We start from the raw sequence: 20549 nt of genomic DNA, 5'->3' as shown, positions 1-20549 counted from the left end.
ACTGTAAAAAGAGTCGATTGGTCCTATCACTGCCAGTATTAAGACAAGTGGTGAGAATGATACAATACAAACAATGCACTGTAAGTGCAGGGCGGTCCTTTCATGAGGCAAGATGAGGCAGTCACCTTAGGTGGAGGATTATTACAGTGCCAGCAGGGTGGCAAGACGATTCCCACCTCTGCCATTGGAAGAAGTTCGACCTGACCCTTGTAAGCTTTGCAAGAAATGCTTCTCTTATACTCCTTGCAAAACTTACAAGAACCATGAGGAGAGAAAGGAGGCTGCTGGCAATCCTGCCTCCTCATCCCCACACCACTTTCAATGTTTGCAAAGTCAGTTTTGAAAGGGGGCTGGCCCCCACCATGGTTGAGGGGCAAGGCAGCAGTTGACCCCTCACCTCAGGCACTATAATAACTTAGGCTGCCCCCAGTGGGAGCTTGTCCGGCCCCCACAGAAAAGGGTTCCAAAGAACTGGGCCACCACCAAGAAGGCCTTGCTTCTTGTGGATGCCTGCTGAAGCTCAGACAGGCTGAACACCTGCAGCAGAGCCTCAAATGAAGTCTGCAATGCATGGGAAGGGAATACATATTTCCATATCCCTAGTACTGTTGGGGCAAAGGACGTTATGATGCCCCCTGCATCTAGGTGTGGGGTGCTCAACATTCTCAGGCCATGCTGCTGGTTCAGCATCAGTGGCACAGAAATACTCTCACTCAGAACATGCCACCAAGCCATGCAGTGGAAGCAGGAACATTCTTAGCTTGCTTTGGTGAGGAAGGGGAAGAGGGGAAAGAAGAGGCACATCGCAACAGTGTGAGTGGGGAAAGTGAGAAGCATGTCCCAGTGGGGCTCAGAAAGGTGTTGGCCCCTGAGCCCCTCCTCATGCCCATGCTTGAGGCTACTGCCTCACCCTGCTTCATGGAAGGACCGCCCCTCTCAGTGGGAGTGGGGGCCCAGTGGGGGTGCACCAGATCACTGTTCCCCCCAGTGGTGGGGAACCATTGAGGGAGGAAAGGAACCTAATGCACCCACAGGGTCCCTGTTCCCTCCAGTGGTGCTTGCCCACCCAGGAAAGCTAAAACGTGAGTGGACAGACACTCTTCCTTCAGTGTTGCTTACCATTATTATCATTATCATGTAATATGATAAGAGATCCAGCGTGGTGTAGTGGTTAGAGTGCTGGACTAGAACCGGGGAGACCCGAGTTCAAATGCCCATTCAGCCATGATACTAGCTGGGTGACTCTGGGCCAGTCACTTCTCTCTCAGCCTAACCTACTTCACAGGGTTGTTGTGAGGAGAAACTTCAGTATGTAGTACACTGCTCTGGGCTCCTTGGAGGAAAAGTGGAATATTAAGTTAAATAAATAAATAAATAATAATGATAATGTGTGCGATCTGAGCAGAGGCGTAACTAGGGAAAACGGCGCCCGGGGCAAGCATTGAAATGGCGCCCCCCCGCCCCCCCAACATACTACATTATACTTAGGTTTTTCCTCACAAGCGCCCGCCGCCGCCGCCAAGCCAGGCCACTGACTGGCCGCCAGGCGCCAGCAAAGCAATGGGGGGGGGGCGCGCGGAAGGGACCGCTCGTGGGGGAGGGGAAGGGACCCCTCCCCCACGAGCGGAGGGGCGCGGAAGGGACCGCTCGTGGGGGAGGGGGTGCCGACATGCTCCCTTGACTGCTGCAGCGCTGCTGCACTGAGCAGGAAACATTTGTATTAACAAAAACAATTTTAAAAATTAAAAAAAAAATTGTAATGGCGGCGCCCCCCACGTGACCAGAAAAGATGGCGCCCGGGGCACGTGCCCCCCTGCCCCCCCTATAGTTATGCCTCCGGATCTGAGCAACATCTGAGCTGTTGTTTGTTTTGCTCTCTGTGTGTAGGCCTGTGATAGTAATCTATGTCTTTTTTTTTAATGTGCTGGTCTATAATCATAATAAACTTATTAATACTACTACTGCTCCTTCAGCGCTGCTATGTGCAGTGGTACTGAAGGAGGGTCTGCCACAGCTGCCGCCACTACCCCCTGCCACTTGGCAAACCACCACATTGGGCTTTAAATTACTGAGCAGTGGTGGTGAGCCACAGACATGCCGCTCAGCGGCAGCATCATTTTAACAAGGCAATGCATGGCAAATTTAACATACTGCTGCTTCTGAGGAAAGTGTCTGCTGCTGCCCACCAGCACCCAGTAAGCCAGGGCCCCATGGGAAGGCTTAGCAGGTGGTGACGGGGGGAAACACTGGTTCCAGCCCTGGGTATCTTTCAGCCCTTCATTTAATCCAGGGCTCAAACCTGGAAGTCTGGTTTGATTGCTAAGGTTCAGCCCTGGAATACATGAATCAGTAGCCAAGAGCCTCTGAGCAGGTGCAGATTGCCTTTCCCCCATCACATAAACCCAATCCAGATATGATATTCCAGGTTCGCTTTTAAAGCAAATGTATGGACAGCCGTTCACACAAATACATGTATATGCACCTGCATGCATGTACAACGTAATGTCTGAATGTCTACAGTCACCCAACATGTCGGGGAAAATTACAGTGCAACTTCCAGATCAGCTGGAGCTCTGAGCCTCTCTCGTTTTAGAAAGTCAGCACTTTTTTCTTCCCATGTGACAGGAAAAGAATGAGATGCAAGTGAGTGGGTGGCTTGCAGATTTTATCAGACGTTGTTTGTACTGCAGGCTTAACTCAGTTTCTAGTAATGGCACCACTCTGTGAATCATGTGATTTCCAAAACGCCCACCATCAAACATTTTTAGTACATGTTGTTCTCTTTGCCTTCCACCTCTGTGGACACACCCTTGATTGAAAGAGCTCGACTTGAACTTCACTTTGAAATAGTTTTACATGTTATGTAGAAATAAAAGTTCTTAGTGTTCCTATTCACATACCCCAGAGTCACTTTTTAAATGAGTAGCATTGATTTTTACCATTACAATAAAATCTGCTCTGTCAGCCTCTGTGGCTCTGTTTTCATCTATTTGCTGGGGGTGTTGACATAAAATAAAAACTTCATAAACTGGAAATGGATTTGCTGTGAAGGGGAGAGAGCAGGAAGTCTTGCTGTTGTCTGCTGCGTAAACAAAAATGACCAGACGAACACTTTTGCATGAGGTGGCATTCATGGGAGGATTAACAGAAAGATATATTTTAAGAAAGTTATTGAAGGCTGGCAAAATCGTTCATGGCAGAGGACAGAGGGAACTGTCACATCACTGAAACCATGTCATAAGCAATATCCTACAGGATATTGCAATATCATGACCCTTTGTGCAATCACTTCCAATATAGCAACCACAAAAGCTCTTACATCCTAATCTAGAGCTGCACAATCTTGGCCCTCCCAACTGCTGGACTGACTACAACAGCCCAGGAGAGCTGGCCTTGTGGTAGCAAGCATGACTTGTCCCCTTAGGGTCTGCCCTGCTTGCATATGAATGGGAGACCAGAAGTGTGAGTACTGTAAAATATTCCCTTCAGGGGATGGAGCCACTCTGGGAAGAGCATCTAGGTTCCAAGTTCCCTCACTGGCAGCATCTCCAAGATAGGGCTGAGATAGACTCCTGCCTGCAACCTTGGAGAAGCCGCTGCCAGTCTGTGAAGACAATACTGAGCTAGATAGACCAATTGTCTGACACAGTTTATGGAAGCTTCCTATGTTCCTATCATCCTCAGCTGCAGCAGGCAAAAATCAGGGATGATGGGAATTGTAGTCCAACAACAGCTGGAGGTCTGATTGGGCTGGTTCAGATGATGCTTCCTTAGCTGGCCCTTTCACATTGCTGAGGACGTGTGTGCGCTGCAAGTGCATACAGTTTATTGTTTGTTTATTTATCATATTTATATACTCTCTGAGATGTGTGTCTCTTGGCGGTATCCCACTGTGCAATCTCATCCCACATAGCAACCACTAAAGCACTAGCTTTATTAAATAATAGCTTAGGTAGCACAGGTAGAGTGGTGGTTCCAATGAACCGTCCCTACCACGCAATTAGGGAAAGGTGCCCCGGTACACTGGGAGAGGGGGAAGAATCTATGTGCCCACAGCATGCACATGTCTTTATAGCATGTGTCTGGGCCAATGGGTTGTAGGTTTATTCACACAACTGAGATTATGTCGTTCAAGAGCTGTGCACATTCCCGATATTTAATAGTCTGTTCAAAACAAAGTTGGAGGCGTCCTCCATGTGCTCAGCGTCACCTGGGTTGGAAGATACCCTCCCGCCTCCACTGCTGGGTAGGAAGGAGCCCTCCAACCAGTGTTCCCTCTAACAGGGATTCCCAGATGTTGTTGACTACAGCTCCCAGAATCCTCAGCTGCAATGGCTTTTGCTCGGGATTTATGGGAGTTGTAGACAAAAACACCTGGGGATCCCTGTTAGAGGGAATGCTGCCTCCAACCCAACTGCTGCTGAGCACATGGGCACAGGTGGTGCCTCCAACTTTGTTTTTAGCTGATCGATGGGAGCATGCACAGCTCCTGAATGAGGCTTCTCCTACCCGAATCTCAATCGTGTGAATGAGCCTAAAGTGTTGACTGTTTGGCCCATTGTGCTTTGATTGGGGGGTAAATGTGACACCTCCAAAACCCTGAGGGGAAATGGGGAGTCTGATCGCAACAAATGCAGGGGCGGCTCTTCCATGAGGCGAAGTGAGAGAGTTGCCTCAGGTGGCAGATTACTAGGGTGGCAAAATGCCTCCTGCTGCCACCATCAGAGCAGCAACTTTGGGACCATTTGCAAGCAATGCAAGGAGCAGCCCGCCTCACATTCCTTGTAAAGCTTTCAAGAAGCACAAGGAGAGAGGAGGAGGTTGCTGGCTACATTCCCCACTCCCCACCCCTGGTGCCACTTTCAAAGTTTGCAAGGGTTGGCTTTGAAAGGAGGCTGCCTCTTCAAGGTAGCATTTTGTGCCTTTCCTGAAGTGCTGAACACTTTGGGCCATTTCTGGACAAATGAGGAGCCAGTGCACAAGAGCTGGTGTTGTGGAGTGGCTGAGAGTAAAGCTACACATGCCCTCATATGGAGCTATAGAGGCACGATTCCAGCAGGAAATGCTCTTTTCCAGTGTCAATCATATGTGTGTAGCAGGGCTAAATTGGCTCAGATTAGGGTGTGCAGGGAGGTTAACTCTTTCCCTGCACCCTGTTTACCTAGCCAAAACCACACCTTCCCACCACACCTGCCAGAAGTAGTGATTTATTCCTGAACCAGCCATTTGAGAAAATGACTGCTACAGGACAAACCACCACTTCAAAGAGAGGATTTTCAGAGGGACAATGGTGTCTTGGTGAAAGAATGAACTTCCTCCTCCTTCTGTGGCCCAGTCCTGACTGGGTTTGCTCAGCCCTTATGCAGCCATTTTTTGTTTGTTTTTGTTTTGTTTTGTTTTGTTTGTGGGTGGGGGGAGCCACTTCTGGTTAGAAGTATGCAGAGGCGGCCCTTTCATGAGGCATGCTGAAGCCTCAGGTGGCAGATTATTGGGGTGCCAGCAGGGTGGTACAATGCCCCCACTTCTGACAACAGAGCAGCTCTTTGGGGCCAATCTGATCCTTGCAAGCTTTGCTAGGAGCCCCTCACATACTTACAGCAAAGCTTGCAGAAAGCATGAGGAGAGGAGAGGAGAGGAGGCTGTGGCAGCCTGCCCTCCTCCCTGCCCCCCATGCCACTTGGCAAGGCCATTTTTGAAAGAGAGCTGACTCCTCCCACGATCATGGGGCAAGGCAGCACTGTGGCGCCACAATGGCCACTGTGGCTGGGGGTGATGGGAGTTGTAGTCCAACAACAACTGCGGACCCAAGGCGGGGAATCCCTGCTCTATAATGTGCTTTTGCATGCACGTGGCGTTTGGCTGTAAGAGACTGGAATGCAGACCAGGGAGTCCCTGTTTTGAATCTCACCTATTCCATCAACTCATTAGGTGATATCAGACATGCCTGAGCCTGTCATCTGCATTAGAAGACAACAAAACTCAGCTGCTTTTGTAGGCAGTGCTGGTTGTAACATTGCCAGAGTATTTTATGGGAATCACTCCATATGCATATAATTAGTATTTACTGAAAAATACACAGATCAGGCAGATAGTGCACTGGGACGGGAGGAAACAGGTAATTGCAAAGCTGTGTTTGCTGGTGCACAGATTGCTGGGAGTGAACAGTGAGAATCTCCTGCGTGCAATGCATGTGCTCCATTGCCCTGCTGGACCACAGCAGATGCCCATCAAGCCCAGCATCCTGTTTCCCACCGTGACCAACTTGATGCCTCCGGAAGGCCCACAAGCAGGACCTGGAGGCAATCATCACCAGCTCTGGATGGGGTTGCATTCCTCTTGAAAGAGCAGGTCCACAGCTTGGGGGTACTGCTTGACCCTGCTCTGCTTTTTGATGCTAGGGTGGAGGCAGTAGCCAAGGGTGCCATACATTGCACTGCTTCCCTTTCCTGAGAAAGCAGATCTGGGCATGGTTACCCATGCCTTAGTCAAGTCATAGTTTGATTAGTGCCACATACACTATGCAGGGCTGCCCTAGAAGAATACTCAGAAACTTCTGCTGGTGCAAAATGCAGGAGCTAGACTAGAGTTCTGTCTCGAGCTGCTCGCTGGGCGCATACTGTTCTGCTTTTGAAAGACCGACACTGCTGCCAGTGTCAGAACACAGGAAGCTGCCTTCTACCAAGACAGACTCTTGGTTCATCTAGCTCAGCGTTGGTTACTCTGTCAGTTTCTCTGCAAGGTTTCAGGCAGGAGTCTTTCCCGGCCCTTGCTAGTGATGCCAGGAATTGAACTTAGGACCTTCTGCATGCAAAGCAGATGCTCTACCACTGGGCTCCCATCCCCAAAGGGGTCACACATGGGTCTACTACTACTGTTACTTCTAGGAATATTTATATACCGCTTTTCAACAAAGGTTCTCAAAGCAGTTTACTAGAAAAACATCTTACACACACACACACACACACACACACAAAAGACCCTAGCAATGACCACTGAAGGGATACTGTGCTGGGGCCAGATAGGGCTATTTTCTCCCCTTCCACTAAATGTAAGAGAATCACCAACTTTAAAAGGCGCTTCTTTGCCTAGTTAGCATGGTGTGATGAAACGCAGATCTCCATTTTAGCTCAAGAATGTCTTACACTTACACTCCGCTCTGAGTGCTCTGCATGGGAAATAGTCCTCCCTTTTGTTACTGAATGAGAGCAGTCCCTTACTTTTGCCACTGAAGGGACAGGGCCATCAAGGGACAGGCCTAAACCCTTTTCTACAATAGGCCATTGGCTCAAACAGGACCCACAATTAGACATATAAGTAGGGGCCCATTAAGGAGGATGAACCTCCAGTTTTGAGGGGAAATCTCAAATCCCAACTTACCCAAAACTAGTGTGACATCGGAGATGCACCAGGCCTTCACATTGGATTCAAGAGGTGTCTGTCCTGGGAAGAGGAAGAGGAGGACAGTCTTTCTCCTCCATAACGGCTATAAAAACAGATGGCAAAGGCCTGGCCAGCATTCACCATTTTCCATCTGCTAATGGGTGTTCCGGGGAGAAGCTGTAGAGATTAATGCTCTTTCAGCCAAGGACCTGCCTGCTGCTAGGTAAAGGTAAAGTGTGCCGTTGAGTCGGTGTCGACTCCTGGCGCCCACAGAGCCATGTGGTTGTCTTTGGTAGGACACAGGAGGGGTTGACCATTGCCATTTCCCGCGCAGTATGAGATGATGCCTTTCACCATCTTCCTATATCACTGCTGCCCGATATAGGTTTTTTCCCCTAGGCTAGGAAACATACCAGCGGGTGTGTGCTTTTCTTTACTTCCAGTCCCCCTATTTTCCCCAGTCCCTTATTCTGTGTGCAACCCTTGTTTCGTAATATATTTCATACACATAGAAGTGGCTTCCATCTGGTTTAAAAGGTTCTGGAGAGTCACTAGCAAAACTCTTCCCCATGCGCCTCATAAGGTCATGTGCTACTGTTGTTTTCAGAATAATAATAATAATAATAATAATAATAATAATGATATATTGTTATCTATCGCTGGGCTGTGTGGACTCCGGCTGTACAGTGCCTGCAAGTTCCAAGCCAGAGAGTTCTAGGTTGCTGAAGTCGTGTCTAAGCCTGGCCAGTGGCTCTGGATCAGGGGCGTAGCAAGGTTGGGGTGGGCCCAGAGACAAGATTTCAAAATGCCTCCCTCACTGAAGCTCAGCTCATGAAGTAAAGAAATCTTAAATGAGGCTGAATAGTGGTAACAAAAAGCAGTGTGTGTGTGTGTGTGTGTGTGTGTGTGTGTGTGTGTGTGTGTAAGGTTTTGTAAATTGTGGACAATGCAAGTCATTTAATGGTACTAGAGAAAGACATGCTGTTCTGGTAGCTCCAGGTCTTAACACTCACATCAATTTCGGAGGATGAATGCAACTGAAGGAAGCCCGGGCGGGTGTGCAGCTGGGGGAGTCAGTCATGTGACTTGCCTCGGGGGCCCCCCCCAAGGCAGTGGCCCCCCCAGACAACTGTCTTCCCTTGCCCTGTTATAGTTACGCCCCTGCTCTAAATCACTGACTTCAACTTGAAGGAGCGGCGTGCTCCTAAATTGGGATCAGAGCAATCTCTCTACTGATGGAAGGTAGATCTCAGGAAAGCCTAGTGTAACCCTCCATCTCTTCATATCTTATGTTTCTTTTTAGAATGTGAGCCCTTTGGGGACAGGGTTCCATCTTATTTATTTGTTTGTTATTTCTCGGTGTAAACCGCCCTGAGCCATTTTTGGAAATTTATTATTATTATTATTATTATTATTATTATTATTATTATTATTATTATTATAATTCTGGCATCCCAGGTCCTTGGGAAGGACTCAATGTCTGGATAAAACAAACCAGTCAATAACACCTGTCTGACTGTGTAAAGATGATGATGATAATAATAATAATAATAATAATAATAATAATAATAATAATAATAATTCATATGTGGGTTTTCCATACAGGCACTGATCACACCAAGAGACTGTATATTTTAATAAATATTAAAGAGTATTTGCATATACTGTACTTGATATTTGCTTCTTTGTTGCCCCATGCACCATTTGACATGCGGTTACCACCTTGGGGCGACTCTGATGTCACATCAGCTTTGATCATTTTACACCTGGACCCCAAGCAAATCTTGGAGCCGGGAACATCTGCAGTGTAACTACAAATTGAACTACTGCAGTAGGTTTAAAAGGATTTGTGTAGCTGTTGCTTATAAGACAAACCAAGAAGGAGATAAATACAAATATCATTACCCAAGTGAAACAAAACAAATCAAGTGGTGTTGCCAGATTTCAAGCTAATGAATATAATGGCACCTTTCTTTACCTGCACCTAGTAATTATTTGAAAGGCAATCTGCTGTTATTGACTTATGATGTCTTTACAGGGAGGCTTATAAGCCTGTAAAGGAACAAACAAAAGAAGTGGAAAGAGAGAAGCACAGAGCTGCTGCAGGAGCTTTGCTGATACAGACTTTTTTAAAGTGTCTTTTACTTCCTTCCCCTTCCTTATTGCATTGTAGTGCGATTTTGAAAGTAACCATTCCCCTTTGAATGGCTGGCAGTTGCAGTCTCTCGTCATGCTGTGTTTTTAGGTGTATATCTAGATGTTCTAGGAGTACACCTAAACATAAGTGCTAACATAATAAGCACACATGAGTTTATTACATTAGCTCTTAAGTTTTGGTGCACACCTAGAGCATCTAGATATACACCTAAAAACATAGTGTGCCCACCCAGAGACACTGCAGTTGCCAGACATATGCAAGCATGGATATCATACAGGGTGGAACTATATGCCAATGTATGTAATAATTCCCCCAGTGGCTGCTGCTTCAGAGCAAAATAAAGTGATTTGAAGAACTGCTTTGTTCCCTCAGTACTTGGAATATTTGAGAACATTCCATGACATCACACTGGCTCAGCCAATCAGTGTTCAAGGCTTCAGTACTACAAACACAATACAATATAGATGTCAGCAGTGGAGAAAACAGAAAAAGAAGAGGAAAGAGAGGGGAGAAAAGGAAGGATAATGGAACGAATATGAGCAAATGTGAACATAGACTTAATTTCATTTGGAAGGGAGGATACATTTTGAGTATTGTATTACAGTAATGATGTCTGAAGGGTTTTTTTTTTTTTTTTACTGTTCTTGTTGGTGGTGCATACAAGCTTAAGAAAATATCTGGACACTCATATAATAGAGAAAGGAAACAAATAAAAAACCCAGGGATAATTTTTTCCCATAGACTGTTTAAAAACAACAACAGAACATTTAGGCCCACAACCTAATGCAGAATTAAATGTGCCATCAATTTAAATGGGTTTAAGCACCTTATAAATCTGTGCTGGATTGTGGCCTTTCAATAGAAGATGATACTCTTTCACTCTCATCTCTGTATAGTGTTATATTGGTCTGCTAACTGCATTTTTTCTAAGCATAGATAAAGTTGCTCAAGAAGTCGCTGCATATCACAACCAGTTGTTTTCTAGCCAATGAGATATGTTTAGTTTGAGTGCTATTGATTGCTTGCTGCTAGAGAAAGAAATGGTCAAGGTTCAGCGATGATTGAGTGCAGAATAATTGAAACAAATGTCATTGACCTGGTTTCAAGTGTAAACTCTGCGGCTGTTCTGCGGTAATGTAATTAGATGTTATGTTTGGGCATGATCTGGAATGCTAGGAAGTTAATGTGGCTGGATCTATTGACTTCCAGTCGTTACAATTATTACCACTTTATCCTGCCTTATTTCCAAGCTCAGATTGGTGTACATGGCCCCCTTGATTGTATACTCACAACACCCCTGTGAGGTATGTTAGGCTAGGCTGAGAGAAAGTAGGCTCATTATCAGAACTTGGGTAGGAAAACCTTCCTATCCAAGTTGGGGAGTTGCACATGCTCCTGTGTTCTGATCGTGTGTGAGTTAAACTCTAGGAGGCAGGGAGCTTGATAGTTTGCTAATCCCCAGCTGGGTAGGGAGGTTTTTCCTCCCACCTCGCTTTGAAGCTGGAGATGGAATCTGGGTGTGGAGTGCTTGTCCTGTCCAGCTGGGGCTTAGAATGCGGTCAAGCTCCCTGCCCCCTACACCTTGATTCCAACTTGCACATGATCAGAACATGGGAGTGCCCACAGCTCCCGAATGTGGGTAGAAAGCTTCTCCTGCCCAAGTTCTGATTGTGAGAACCAGCTGAGTGCCAGGTCCAAGGTCACCCGGGGAGTTAACTCTTGCTGGCTGAGTGGGTATTTGAACCTAGGTCTCCCAACCTTTCAAACTGCTCTCAGGCCCCCCCTTCCTTTTCCCTGGTACCTCGCCCCCAGCTGGTCTTTGATCACATCTTCTACCCCTGGCCCTTTCAGTCTTTGCTTGCCTGCCTGTCCTGTAACCTGATCTGCAGTCTGTCTCAACCCTGACATTTGTCTGTGAGCCTGATGGGTTCTGACACTAAAATAGTGAGGACCAGCCTTCCTTTGAGCTGTCCCTTTCCCCCTGATCTTGCTGCTCCTGTGGTGATGATGTGACGATGACGTGCTCTTCAAGCCTTCTTTTTGTGCTGCTCTTCAATCTCTCTCTATAATTCTCCTAAACGTACCCATCGCTAATCCCATGCGTGGCAGATCTCGCGAGAGTTTGCGAGCAGCTGCCTGGGGGATAGCGACGGGGACAGGGAGAAAATAGTGGTGGCGGCTAGCCAGAGAGGAAGCGCTGGCCGGCCAGCGAGGGAAAGCACCCAGCTGGCCAGTGAGAGAAAGCACCCAGCTGGCCAACTGGCGGGGAAGGGAAGCACTGTCCAGGCTGTCTGGCCAGCGAGAGAAAGCACTGTGGGTGGGGAGGGAGGAAAAGAAACGGCCAGGCCAGCAGACAGGCAGGGAAGGGAAGCAAGGCGTAGTGCCAGCCAGGCTGGCTGGCGAGAGAAAGTGCTGCCAGCGGGTGGGGAGGGAAGGCGCCACCAGAGAGAAAGCGGCCTGGGAGGAGGAGAACAGACTGGGGCTGAAGGGAGGGGATGAACTAGGGGTGCAGATGATCTGCGCCGGATCAGCTAGTATTATTTTAAATGGCTCGTAATTGTTGGACTGAGAATTCTGTGCTGCCTGGACGGCTTCAGATGAAAAGCAGTATATATGTGTTACAAATACGTAAGTAAAATAGCATGCACTAAAGAAGACAATGCAGCTATTCCCACGACTGCTTGAAAGCGGGCTAAGGGAGCCCAGCCTGCTTTCGAGCGGCTGTGTGCCGCACCGGGAGCTGTGCGGCTCCTGGATGCTAGCCCAGCTAAATGCCCCCCCCCCACCGTTAAACGAGGTTAGCACAGCGAGCAGTCCACTAACCCGTTCTGATTGACCATGAGTTGCCACACCGCAGTGACTCACGAGTAGATCCCCGACTGGGAGGCTACCGCACTTGTGCGGGGCACCCTGGGACTTCTGGGGGCCAGGCAGGCCCCGATCCCCACCGCCCCTACTGGCTCCACGACGGAGCCGGTAATCGTGTGGGCAGCTGATCCTGCCACCCAGGGCGGGCTAGCCACTCGTGTGCAGGGCGAGCGGGCTTGATCTGCTCTCCCTCGCAAACCCTTTACGGCTCTCCACACTGCTCATCTTCAGAGCCTCAATGAGGGCCAAATTGCACGTGATGCAGGAACTCTGTAATGTTCTCGGTGTGCCATCTTCTTTCGCGGAAAGCGGCTGCGAGGAGTGATTTGCATCAGGGCTTAACCTCTCCCCCTATCATTTCCCACAATGCTTCTGTTTTCCCCAACCTCCGTGGCGAGCAGCAGCTTCAGGAGAGGAGTTTATTTTCGTCAGAAAAACATCTGCAGCCTCGAGTGGCCTGGGATATTGCAGTGCCGGAAGGGAGGCACCAAATGCTGCCCTGCCCCATGTCTCTTTGGGGGACTGGCCCCCTTTCAAAAAAGAACCCTTGTGAGCTTTGAAGGTGCATGATGGGGCAAGGATGAGGGAAGGTTGCCAGCGGCCTCCTCTTCCCTCCATGTGCTTCTTGCAAGCGTTGCAAGGAGTGTGAGGTGAGGCTCTCCTTGCAAAATTTGCAAGGGATGATCAGTCCCAAAGAGCTGCTCCAATGGCAATGGAGAGGGGCTTCTTTCCACCCTACTGGCACCCCAACAGTGGCATAGTCACTGTGGAACAAGGCCGGGACAAATGTCCCTCAGCTGTGGGGGTGTGAGGGCTGCTAGGGTGCCCCCACACCTCAACACCCAGCTGCTGAATGAATTGCTTGTCAGCTGTGAGAGGGAGATTGGCCAAGGACTTCATCAGACGGGTGGTGCTTCTGAGCCCAATGCTGGCTGCACAGCTGGTTGGTCTTTCCCAGCTGGTGAGGTTAGTGCCTTGTTTGCTGGCTGGGTGCTCTTTTCTCTCCCTTGCTCTGAGATGGACAGCCTTCTGGGCCCAATGCCAGCTACACCCCCCTATGTTTACATGTTTTCAGCATCAATGCAGGGGGCGTGGCCAGAGCAGGGGCTACCATGAAGGCAGGTGGTGGGAGGGACTGCCTTGAGCCCCCCCAATGCCCCTGCACCAGTGTTCCCTCTAACAGGGATTCCCAGATGTTGTTGACTACAACTCCCAGAATCCCCATCTGGGAATTCCTGTGAGAGGGAACACTGCCCTGCACCCCAATAACCTGCCGCCTGAGGCAAATGCCTCATCTTGCCTCATGAAAGGGCCGTCCCGGCTGCACCCTGGTCTAGCTTTCCTTGCCCCCTGACACCTGCCTTTAAAGAGAGAAAACAACACCAGCATATCTGTGATCGGTTCTACCATGTCATGTGCAGTTTGGCCCTGAAGGCAGATAACCCTGTACAGGAATGCAAGGGTGAGAATTTATTACACTTTAAAGACTACTTGCTGACTACCAACAATTCAGTCCGTTTGAGCTTTGGTTTTGTATTTGCAGAAAAAGGTAAATACAGAAGGCAGGCCAAATGTCTGCCTTGCCCAAACTCAGAAACCAAATAACGCAAGCCTGAGTGCTCAGCTGCTTGTAACAGATGCTGAGATGCTAATGTTTCCTGTACTTTGCCCTCTGTTCCAGTTAGGCCAAGCTACCGGTGCCGGAGATGCTACATAATGTAGTCAAAACAACTGCAAAGTCCTCAGGCCATGCAAGGAAACGGCTTTTGAGCTTTTACGTCAGGCAGAGAAAGATCTGCAGCCTCATGAAAGGCGTTTTGATTAGCCCGATAAAAATAATTCGAAAAAATCACACAACTTCCTCATGGAAGGAATAAAAATATGACTACTGTCACAAACCAGTTTTACTAGCATAATGAGAGGAGGTGCCAGAGCTCAGTCGTCAAGAACGTGCTTTGGATACGGAGTTCCCCCTAGCACCTCCAATTAAAAAGGAAGCCAGGTAGCGAGGAAAGGCCTATACTGAAAATCCTGGGAATCCACTGCCAATTAGAGCAGGAGGTACTGGACTCAATAGACCAATGGGCTGCCTCCATATTAAGAGCTTCATATGTCAAAAGAGCTGTAAGAAGATTTTTGGTTTCTGTGATTGATTGATTAAGTGCTGTCAAGTCGCTGTCGACTCTTAGCAACCACATAGATAGATTCTCTACAGGTTAGTTTCTGTACTGCAGCCTAAATGTCAGGGGTCCTGAAAGCTGTGTCCCCAGATATTGTTGGACCACAACTCCCATCATCCCCAGCCACAATAACGGAAGGCTGGGAATGATGGGAGTTGTAGTCCAACAACATCTGAGGACTCAGGTTTGAGAACCTCTGGCTTACGTCCTTGTGTCTACAGAGAAAGCTTTTAAAAAATGGTACCTTAAGGCTCAACTCCGAACAAAACCTAGATTTGCAAATTGGCATTCCAGGGCTAGATAGGAAAAGGTGAAATTTAGGGGCAGAGAACTACTCCATCTGTGATAGGGCTTAAGAGAATACAGTTGTGACCTGAAAAGGTTATGTTTGGGGAACAAATGTCCTAGTGAAAAAGAGAGGGTTGATGAAACTGACCCAGGGGTGATTGGTTGGCACCCCCAATGTTTGGGTGTGTGGGGGAAATTAGCTGTTAACGGGGTCAGCTCCACCAGCTTTAATTTGTGCAAACATTTTGACTAAAGAAATGATTAGATTTGAGACAAGGATATAGTTTCCAAATTAAAAGAAGAATTTATTAAAATTAAGGGGGATACAGGAAGAGAATGGTGTGATTAGAGCAATAAAAATGTACTAATCAATTGAACTACAATGAGGCGTTTCTAACTTAAAGAGCAATAAAGTACGCTTGTAAATAAACCAGCTACAATGAATGAGGCGTTTTAGCTTCAGGTTCTAATTGTGTAAGTTTCCCAGGTGGCCAAGAGAAAGATGGCTTCTGCAACGTTTCAGGCAGGGGATTGAACCTGGGGCCTTCTGCGTGCGTAACAGATGCCCTACCACTGGGTGCCAGGAGTCAAAATTGACTTGACGGCACACTTTACCTTTACCACTGAGCTACAGCCCCATCCCCATGGGTGGCATATGTGGGTCCCCCATCCAGAGAGATCTTCTGTTCCCATGTTATTTTGATATGACTGTTTTGTACACTGCAATATTAATGCATAGTCTGTGAAGATAATACTGAGCTAGATAGACCAATGGTCTGGCTCAGTATATGGCAGCTTCCTAATGCTGTTGAATTGCTTTCACTACATCTGTAAACCGCTTTAGAATTATCAGTTGAAAGGCGATATACTAAGCTGGAATAATAATAAATTGTATTTAGTTCTGAAAGTTCTTTGAGGAGAACTTTTGCCTAAATTTGAAGAGGGGTTTGGGGGTAGGAAGACCAAAATCAGACTACCTTTTCCACCTTCCTTTTGCCTTTCACCATGTCAGCAACATTCCTCCGGATATCTGGTGGCACCATTCCCCGCCCACATACCCTTACAAGTCCTGCTACCTACAAGCAGCATTGCAAAGTACATTCTGGGAGGGGGATTTTGCCCCCTAATGAGTGATAGGCAGAGTTGCACCTCGGTAACTTTGGAGACTGGACCTTAAGGCCTTTGGAGCCCACCAACCCCCACAAGTTTAGCATCAACATAGGAACATAGGAAGCTGCCATATACTGAGTCAGACCATTGGTCTATCTAGCTCAGTATTGTCTTCAAAGACTGGCAGCGGCTTCTCCAAGGTTGCAGGCAGGAATCTCTCTCAGCCCTATCTTGGAGAAGCCAGGGAAGGAACTTGAAACCTTCTGCTCTTCCCAGAGCGGCTCCATCCCCTGAGGAGAATATCTTCCAGTGCTCACATATCAAGTCTCCCATTCATATACAAACAGGGTAGACCCTGCTTAGCTAAGGGGACAAGTCATGCTTGCTACCACAAGACCAGCTCTCCTCTCCATCATCTCCCTACACACACACCCACCGTGACACACATGGTTCTTGAGGGCACAAACAGCAACTGAACTCAAGAATGTAAGAATATAAAACAGATATATATTTGCAAATATGCATTAGCAGAAACATTTCAACACACAACCTAACTTATTCTCAACTCATATATTTCTTTCCCCACTCTGTCTCTAAAGCACCAGGCACAGGTCAAAATCACACTCGGGCCACCCAGGGGGAACCACACCATCCAGGTCAGACTAAAGAGGATTTGGGAGCCCCTGGGGGTGGGAAGGCCCTGAACTTCGGCCCCAAAGTCCAGGGTGATAGTCAAAGTCCAGTGGTGATAGGTTCCAGACTCTTCTCTCCAGAGGCAAGGAACAGAAGGTGCTCCGTAATCCTGAAAACCCCCTGACAAAACCCCTGCTAACTTGGCAAAGAGACACCTTTTAACATGGTGATTCTCTTTATTTAGCAGGGGGAGAGTAACTGGGGACTGTGAGCCCTTTGGGGACAGGGATCCATGACCATCTTATTCATTTATTATTTCTCTGTGTAAACCACCCTGAGCCATTTCTGAAAGGGCGGTACAGAAATTGAATAAACAAACAAATAAATAAAAGCCCTGCCAGGGAGTCAGCAATGTTGCCTGTAATGACCACACTTGTAATCAAGCAGATTGGAATCTCCAACAGAAACCACTTAGTTTTACCCTTCTTCCAGGGCCTTGCTTCACCTTTTCTCCACTTCCCGTCCTTTCCTCCACCACTCCTGCCCTTTCCTTAGATTTCCCCTCAAGAGGCCCCCCTCCAATCTTTATACTGGACGGGGGCAGAGTCTCAGATTGTGCAACCAAGGGAAGAAACTCTTTTTTCAACTTTGATCTTCTTAAAAACCCTCCTATATTTCCCTCTCCCGGCTTTTCAGGCTCTTCTGAAAATACTGAAGGGAGGAGAAGCCGGTCTTGAGGTAGTGAGCATGAATTGCCCCCTCTGCTAAGCAGGGCTTGCTTTGGTTTGCATCTGGATGGGAGACCACATGTGAGCTCTGTAAGAGATTCCTCTTAGGGGATGGGGTAAGGCAGCTTCCTGTGTTCCATCAGTCCGGTTATGCACAGCTTATTTGGGAGTAAGCTTTGTTACGGTTCCAAACCCAGACCCTGAGATGCAGGGGATGGGGCCTGCAAACAAAGGGGCTGATCCTGACAGATCAGAGGGTGGGGCCTAGACTCTAGGGTAGCCAACCTGAGCTTCCCCAGCTGTTGTCAGACTACAACTCCCATCACTCCCCAGCCTCAATAAATTGCAGCTGGGGATGATAGGAGTTGTAGTCCAACAACCGCTGGAGAGCCTTAGTTTGGCTGACGCTGAGACAGGCACCTGACAGTGAAGGAGAGCGCATGGCTTTGTCTTGTGCCTTTTAAACCAAACAGGCTCACCACTCTCTATTTTGGCCACTGAGATTTCCCTCTTTCCCTGGAGACAATGAGAACAAGGCTCTCACCCTAAAACAGGGATCCTCAAACTTGGGTCCCCAGGTGTTGTAGATAGAATGACAACTCCCATCATCTTCTTCAACCATTGTGCCTGGGGATAATGGGAGTTGTAGTCCAACATTTGTGGACCCAAGTTTGAAAACCTCTGCCCGAAAACGTCTTCATAATATTTATACCGCACTTCCCAGCCACGGTTTGCTTCTAAAGCAGCCTCCAACCTTTATCCATTCCATAGGGATGCAGAGATAATGTCCAGTGCAAGCCCTACACATGCTACTCGGACGTAAATCCCACTCTGCTCAATGGGGTCATTCCTACATAAGCATGCATTAGGACTGCAGTCTAAGAGCAACAAGCTGATAACACTCTATTATCGGGTGTTAATTGTAACACTGTCAATTGCAATAATTGCAGAAAAAAGAATCAAACGAACAACGAATAATAATAAATTAAAAAGTTCTAACATTATTTATAGTATTATTATTAATAATAAAAATAATGTATATATCGCTTTTTAACGCAACCCCCCCCCCCATCCAAGCAGTTTACAAAGCAAAATAAAACAGAAGATCCTGGTACGTATCTGTACCATCCATTTATCATCCATGTATCTACGGCGCTTTACAAAAGGATGAGAAGACCACCAGCTTCTAGGTCTCTGCCCCAAGGCGCTTCTCTCGGTGCTTCCCCCGCTCTCGCCAAGGAGAGCAAGCCAGCCAGCTCCCGCGGAAAGAAACAGTTCTGCGCCTGCGCCACCCAGCACAGAGGGCGCGCCTCCCCCTCCCCAGCAGCGATCTCTGGCCTTTGCCGAGTGGTAAGTTGGCGAGCCCGTAGCCGTTTCGGGGCTGCGTGCGCGGACTCGGAGGCGCGCCTCGGCTGAGCCCAGACCAGGGAGGCAGGCATCGCGGACGTCAGGTCTCCGGGCCGCGCGCTTGGGCGCGCCAAAGGGCTGACAGCCTAGCGGGAGTCAGAGCGAGCGCGCGCTTTTCTGTGGGACTGGCTGGCTGGTGACGCTCGGCGGCGGCATGACGGGCGGACCGGCCGACCGGCTGACAGAATCGCCCGCCTCCCCTCCCCTCCCCTCCCTCCGTCGCCTTCCCCCTCCTCTCCTTCGCCTGCCTTCCTCCTTTCTCGTCAGGAGGATCGCGATCTCGCCGCCGCCGCCGCCTCTTCTGCCCCCCAAGCCCGAGCAGAGCCGCCCCTCTCCTCCTCCTCCCCCCTCCCCAGCGCCTGAGCCAACCCCCCTCCCCAGTCTAGAAGCCTCCCGCGCTCCTGCCCCACCTCTCTGCCCTGTCGCTTCCCTCACCCCACGCACCCTGCTCGCCCCCCCCTTGCTGCCCTGCCTCCACTTCCCAGGCAGAGAGTCCTTTAAAAGCACCCCCCTCAACCCCTGCCCCGCTTCTGCCCCCCTTGGGTGGCCCCAGACCCCGGGGGGAGGGAGCCCCGAGCCCCTCAGACCCTTTGGGGGCACACTGCCATCTGCTGAAGTGAAAGGCCCCCCCTCCCGCCCAAAGTCCTCTTGCTCAGGGCAGGCCCTTGTTAATTTTGCCCTGCAAAGAACACCCCCCTTCCACCTCTCTCCTCCCACAGCCCGGCACTATCCCCGAGAGTCCAGACTTGCTCGCCCTGGGCTGCCTCCTGCTCCAAGCCCTTCAGCATGTCTCAGCTGCGTGACCTGGTCAGTTATCTGCAGGATCCCGAGAAAGTGGCCACTTTCCAACGGCTGTGTGGTGTGGAAGTGCCCCCAGGCTGGGGGTCGTCGGCTGAAGCTCGGGCCGAAGGGTCAGAAGAACTCGAAGCCCCTTTGGCCAACGGGAGTTGCCCCGCTTTCCAGGCCGGTGGCGACGACAGTGGTGTGCAGCACCGGTTCCAAGATCCCTCAAGGGTGAAGGAGAAGGGGGAAGCGAGGGACTCGAATGGCTTCAAGAACGGCGTGGTTTCTGGGGATACCTGTGGGGTCGAATCTCAGCAGCTGCCCCAGGATGCAGGAAACCAGCAGGACTGGGGTACAAGCAGACGTCCTCGGCGCAACTCTCTGACTGGAGAGTCTGTATGCCAGGAGTTCTCAATTCGCAGTCATTCCCTCTATTACCTGTTCAGCCTGGGCACAGAGCTGGGCAATGAACTCTTCTATATTCTCTTCTTCCCCTTCTGCATCTGGAATGTGGACGCTTGGCTGGGCAGGAGGCTCATCATCGTTTGGGTTTGGGTCATGTACCTGGGCCAGTGTACCAAGGATGTTATCCGTTGGCCTCGGCCTGCTTCCCCGCCGGTGGTGAAGCTGGAGGTTTTCTACAACTCCGAGTACAGCATGCCTTCCACCCATGCCATGTCGGGCACTGCTATTCCGGCGACTCTATTTCTGTTTAGCTATGGACGGTGGCAGGTAAGGGGCTTAGGTCTTTCAAATTAACGTATTTACTCAGGTCTGCTGTATCATTGATGACATAGTCTGGTGAAAAAGTGAACTAGTACTGCTTCTTTAAAACACATGCAAAACGGAACAGATCCTTTATCAGGTAAACAATTAGGCGACTAAGAGGGTTGGTCTATATATAGTCATCCCAGGATTCAAAAGCTGCTCCCTGCCCTCTACGAGTACAATGAGCCCTGTTAAGTTATAAATGTTTCCTAAAGTATGCCTCAAGAAGGCTTAGCTAATTCATAA

At 49.0% G+C, this 20549-nt stretch overlaps 1 protein-coding gene across 2 annotated transcripts in view; it reads left to right on the top strand.

Moving 5' to 3' along the window:
• The first annotated feature begins 18646 nt into the window (after positions 1-18646).
• The window catches only part of SGPP1 (sphingosine-1-phosphate phosphatase 1), a 56056-nt gene continuing 54153 nt past the window's right edge, over positions 18647-20549 (top strand). Inside the window, exons 1-2 of one of the 2 annotated variants that reach the window (XM_053287443.1) lie at positions 18647-18695; positions 19472-20267. In XM_053287443.1, the coding sequence (XP_053143418.1) occupies positions 19539-20267 (729 nt within the window). In that variant the 5' untranslated portion in view covers positions 18647-18695; positions 19472-19538. Of the gene's footprint in view, positions 20268-20549 lie in introns of both variants that reach the window. The other variant, XR_008314265.1, reaches the window with a different exon arrangement.

Source organism: Hemicordylus capensis, chromosome 1, assembly GCF_027244095.1.
Source record: "Hemicordylus capensis ecotype Gifberg chromosome 1, rHemCap1.1.pri, whole genome shotgun sequence".
NCBI classification, from domain to species: Eukaryota; Metazoa; Chordata; class Lepidosauria; order Squamata; family Cordylidae; genus Hemicordylus; species Hemicordylus capensis.
The sequence above is the reverse complement of the archived record's forward strand: the minus strand, read 5'-3'. Positions and strand labels throughout refer to the sequence as shown.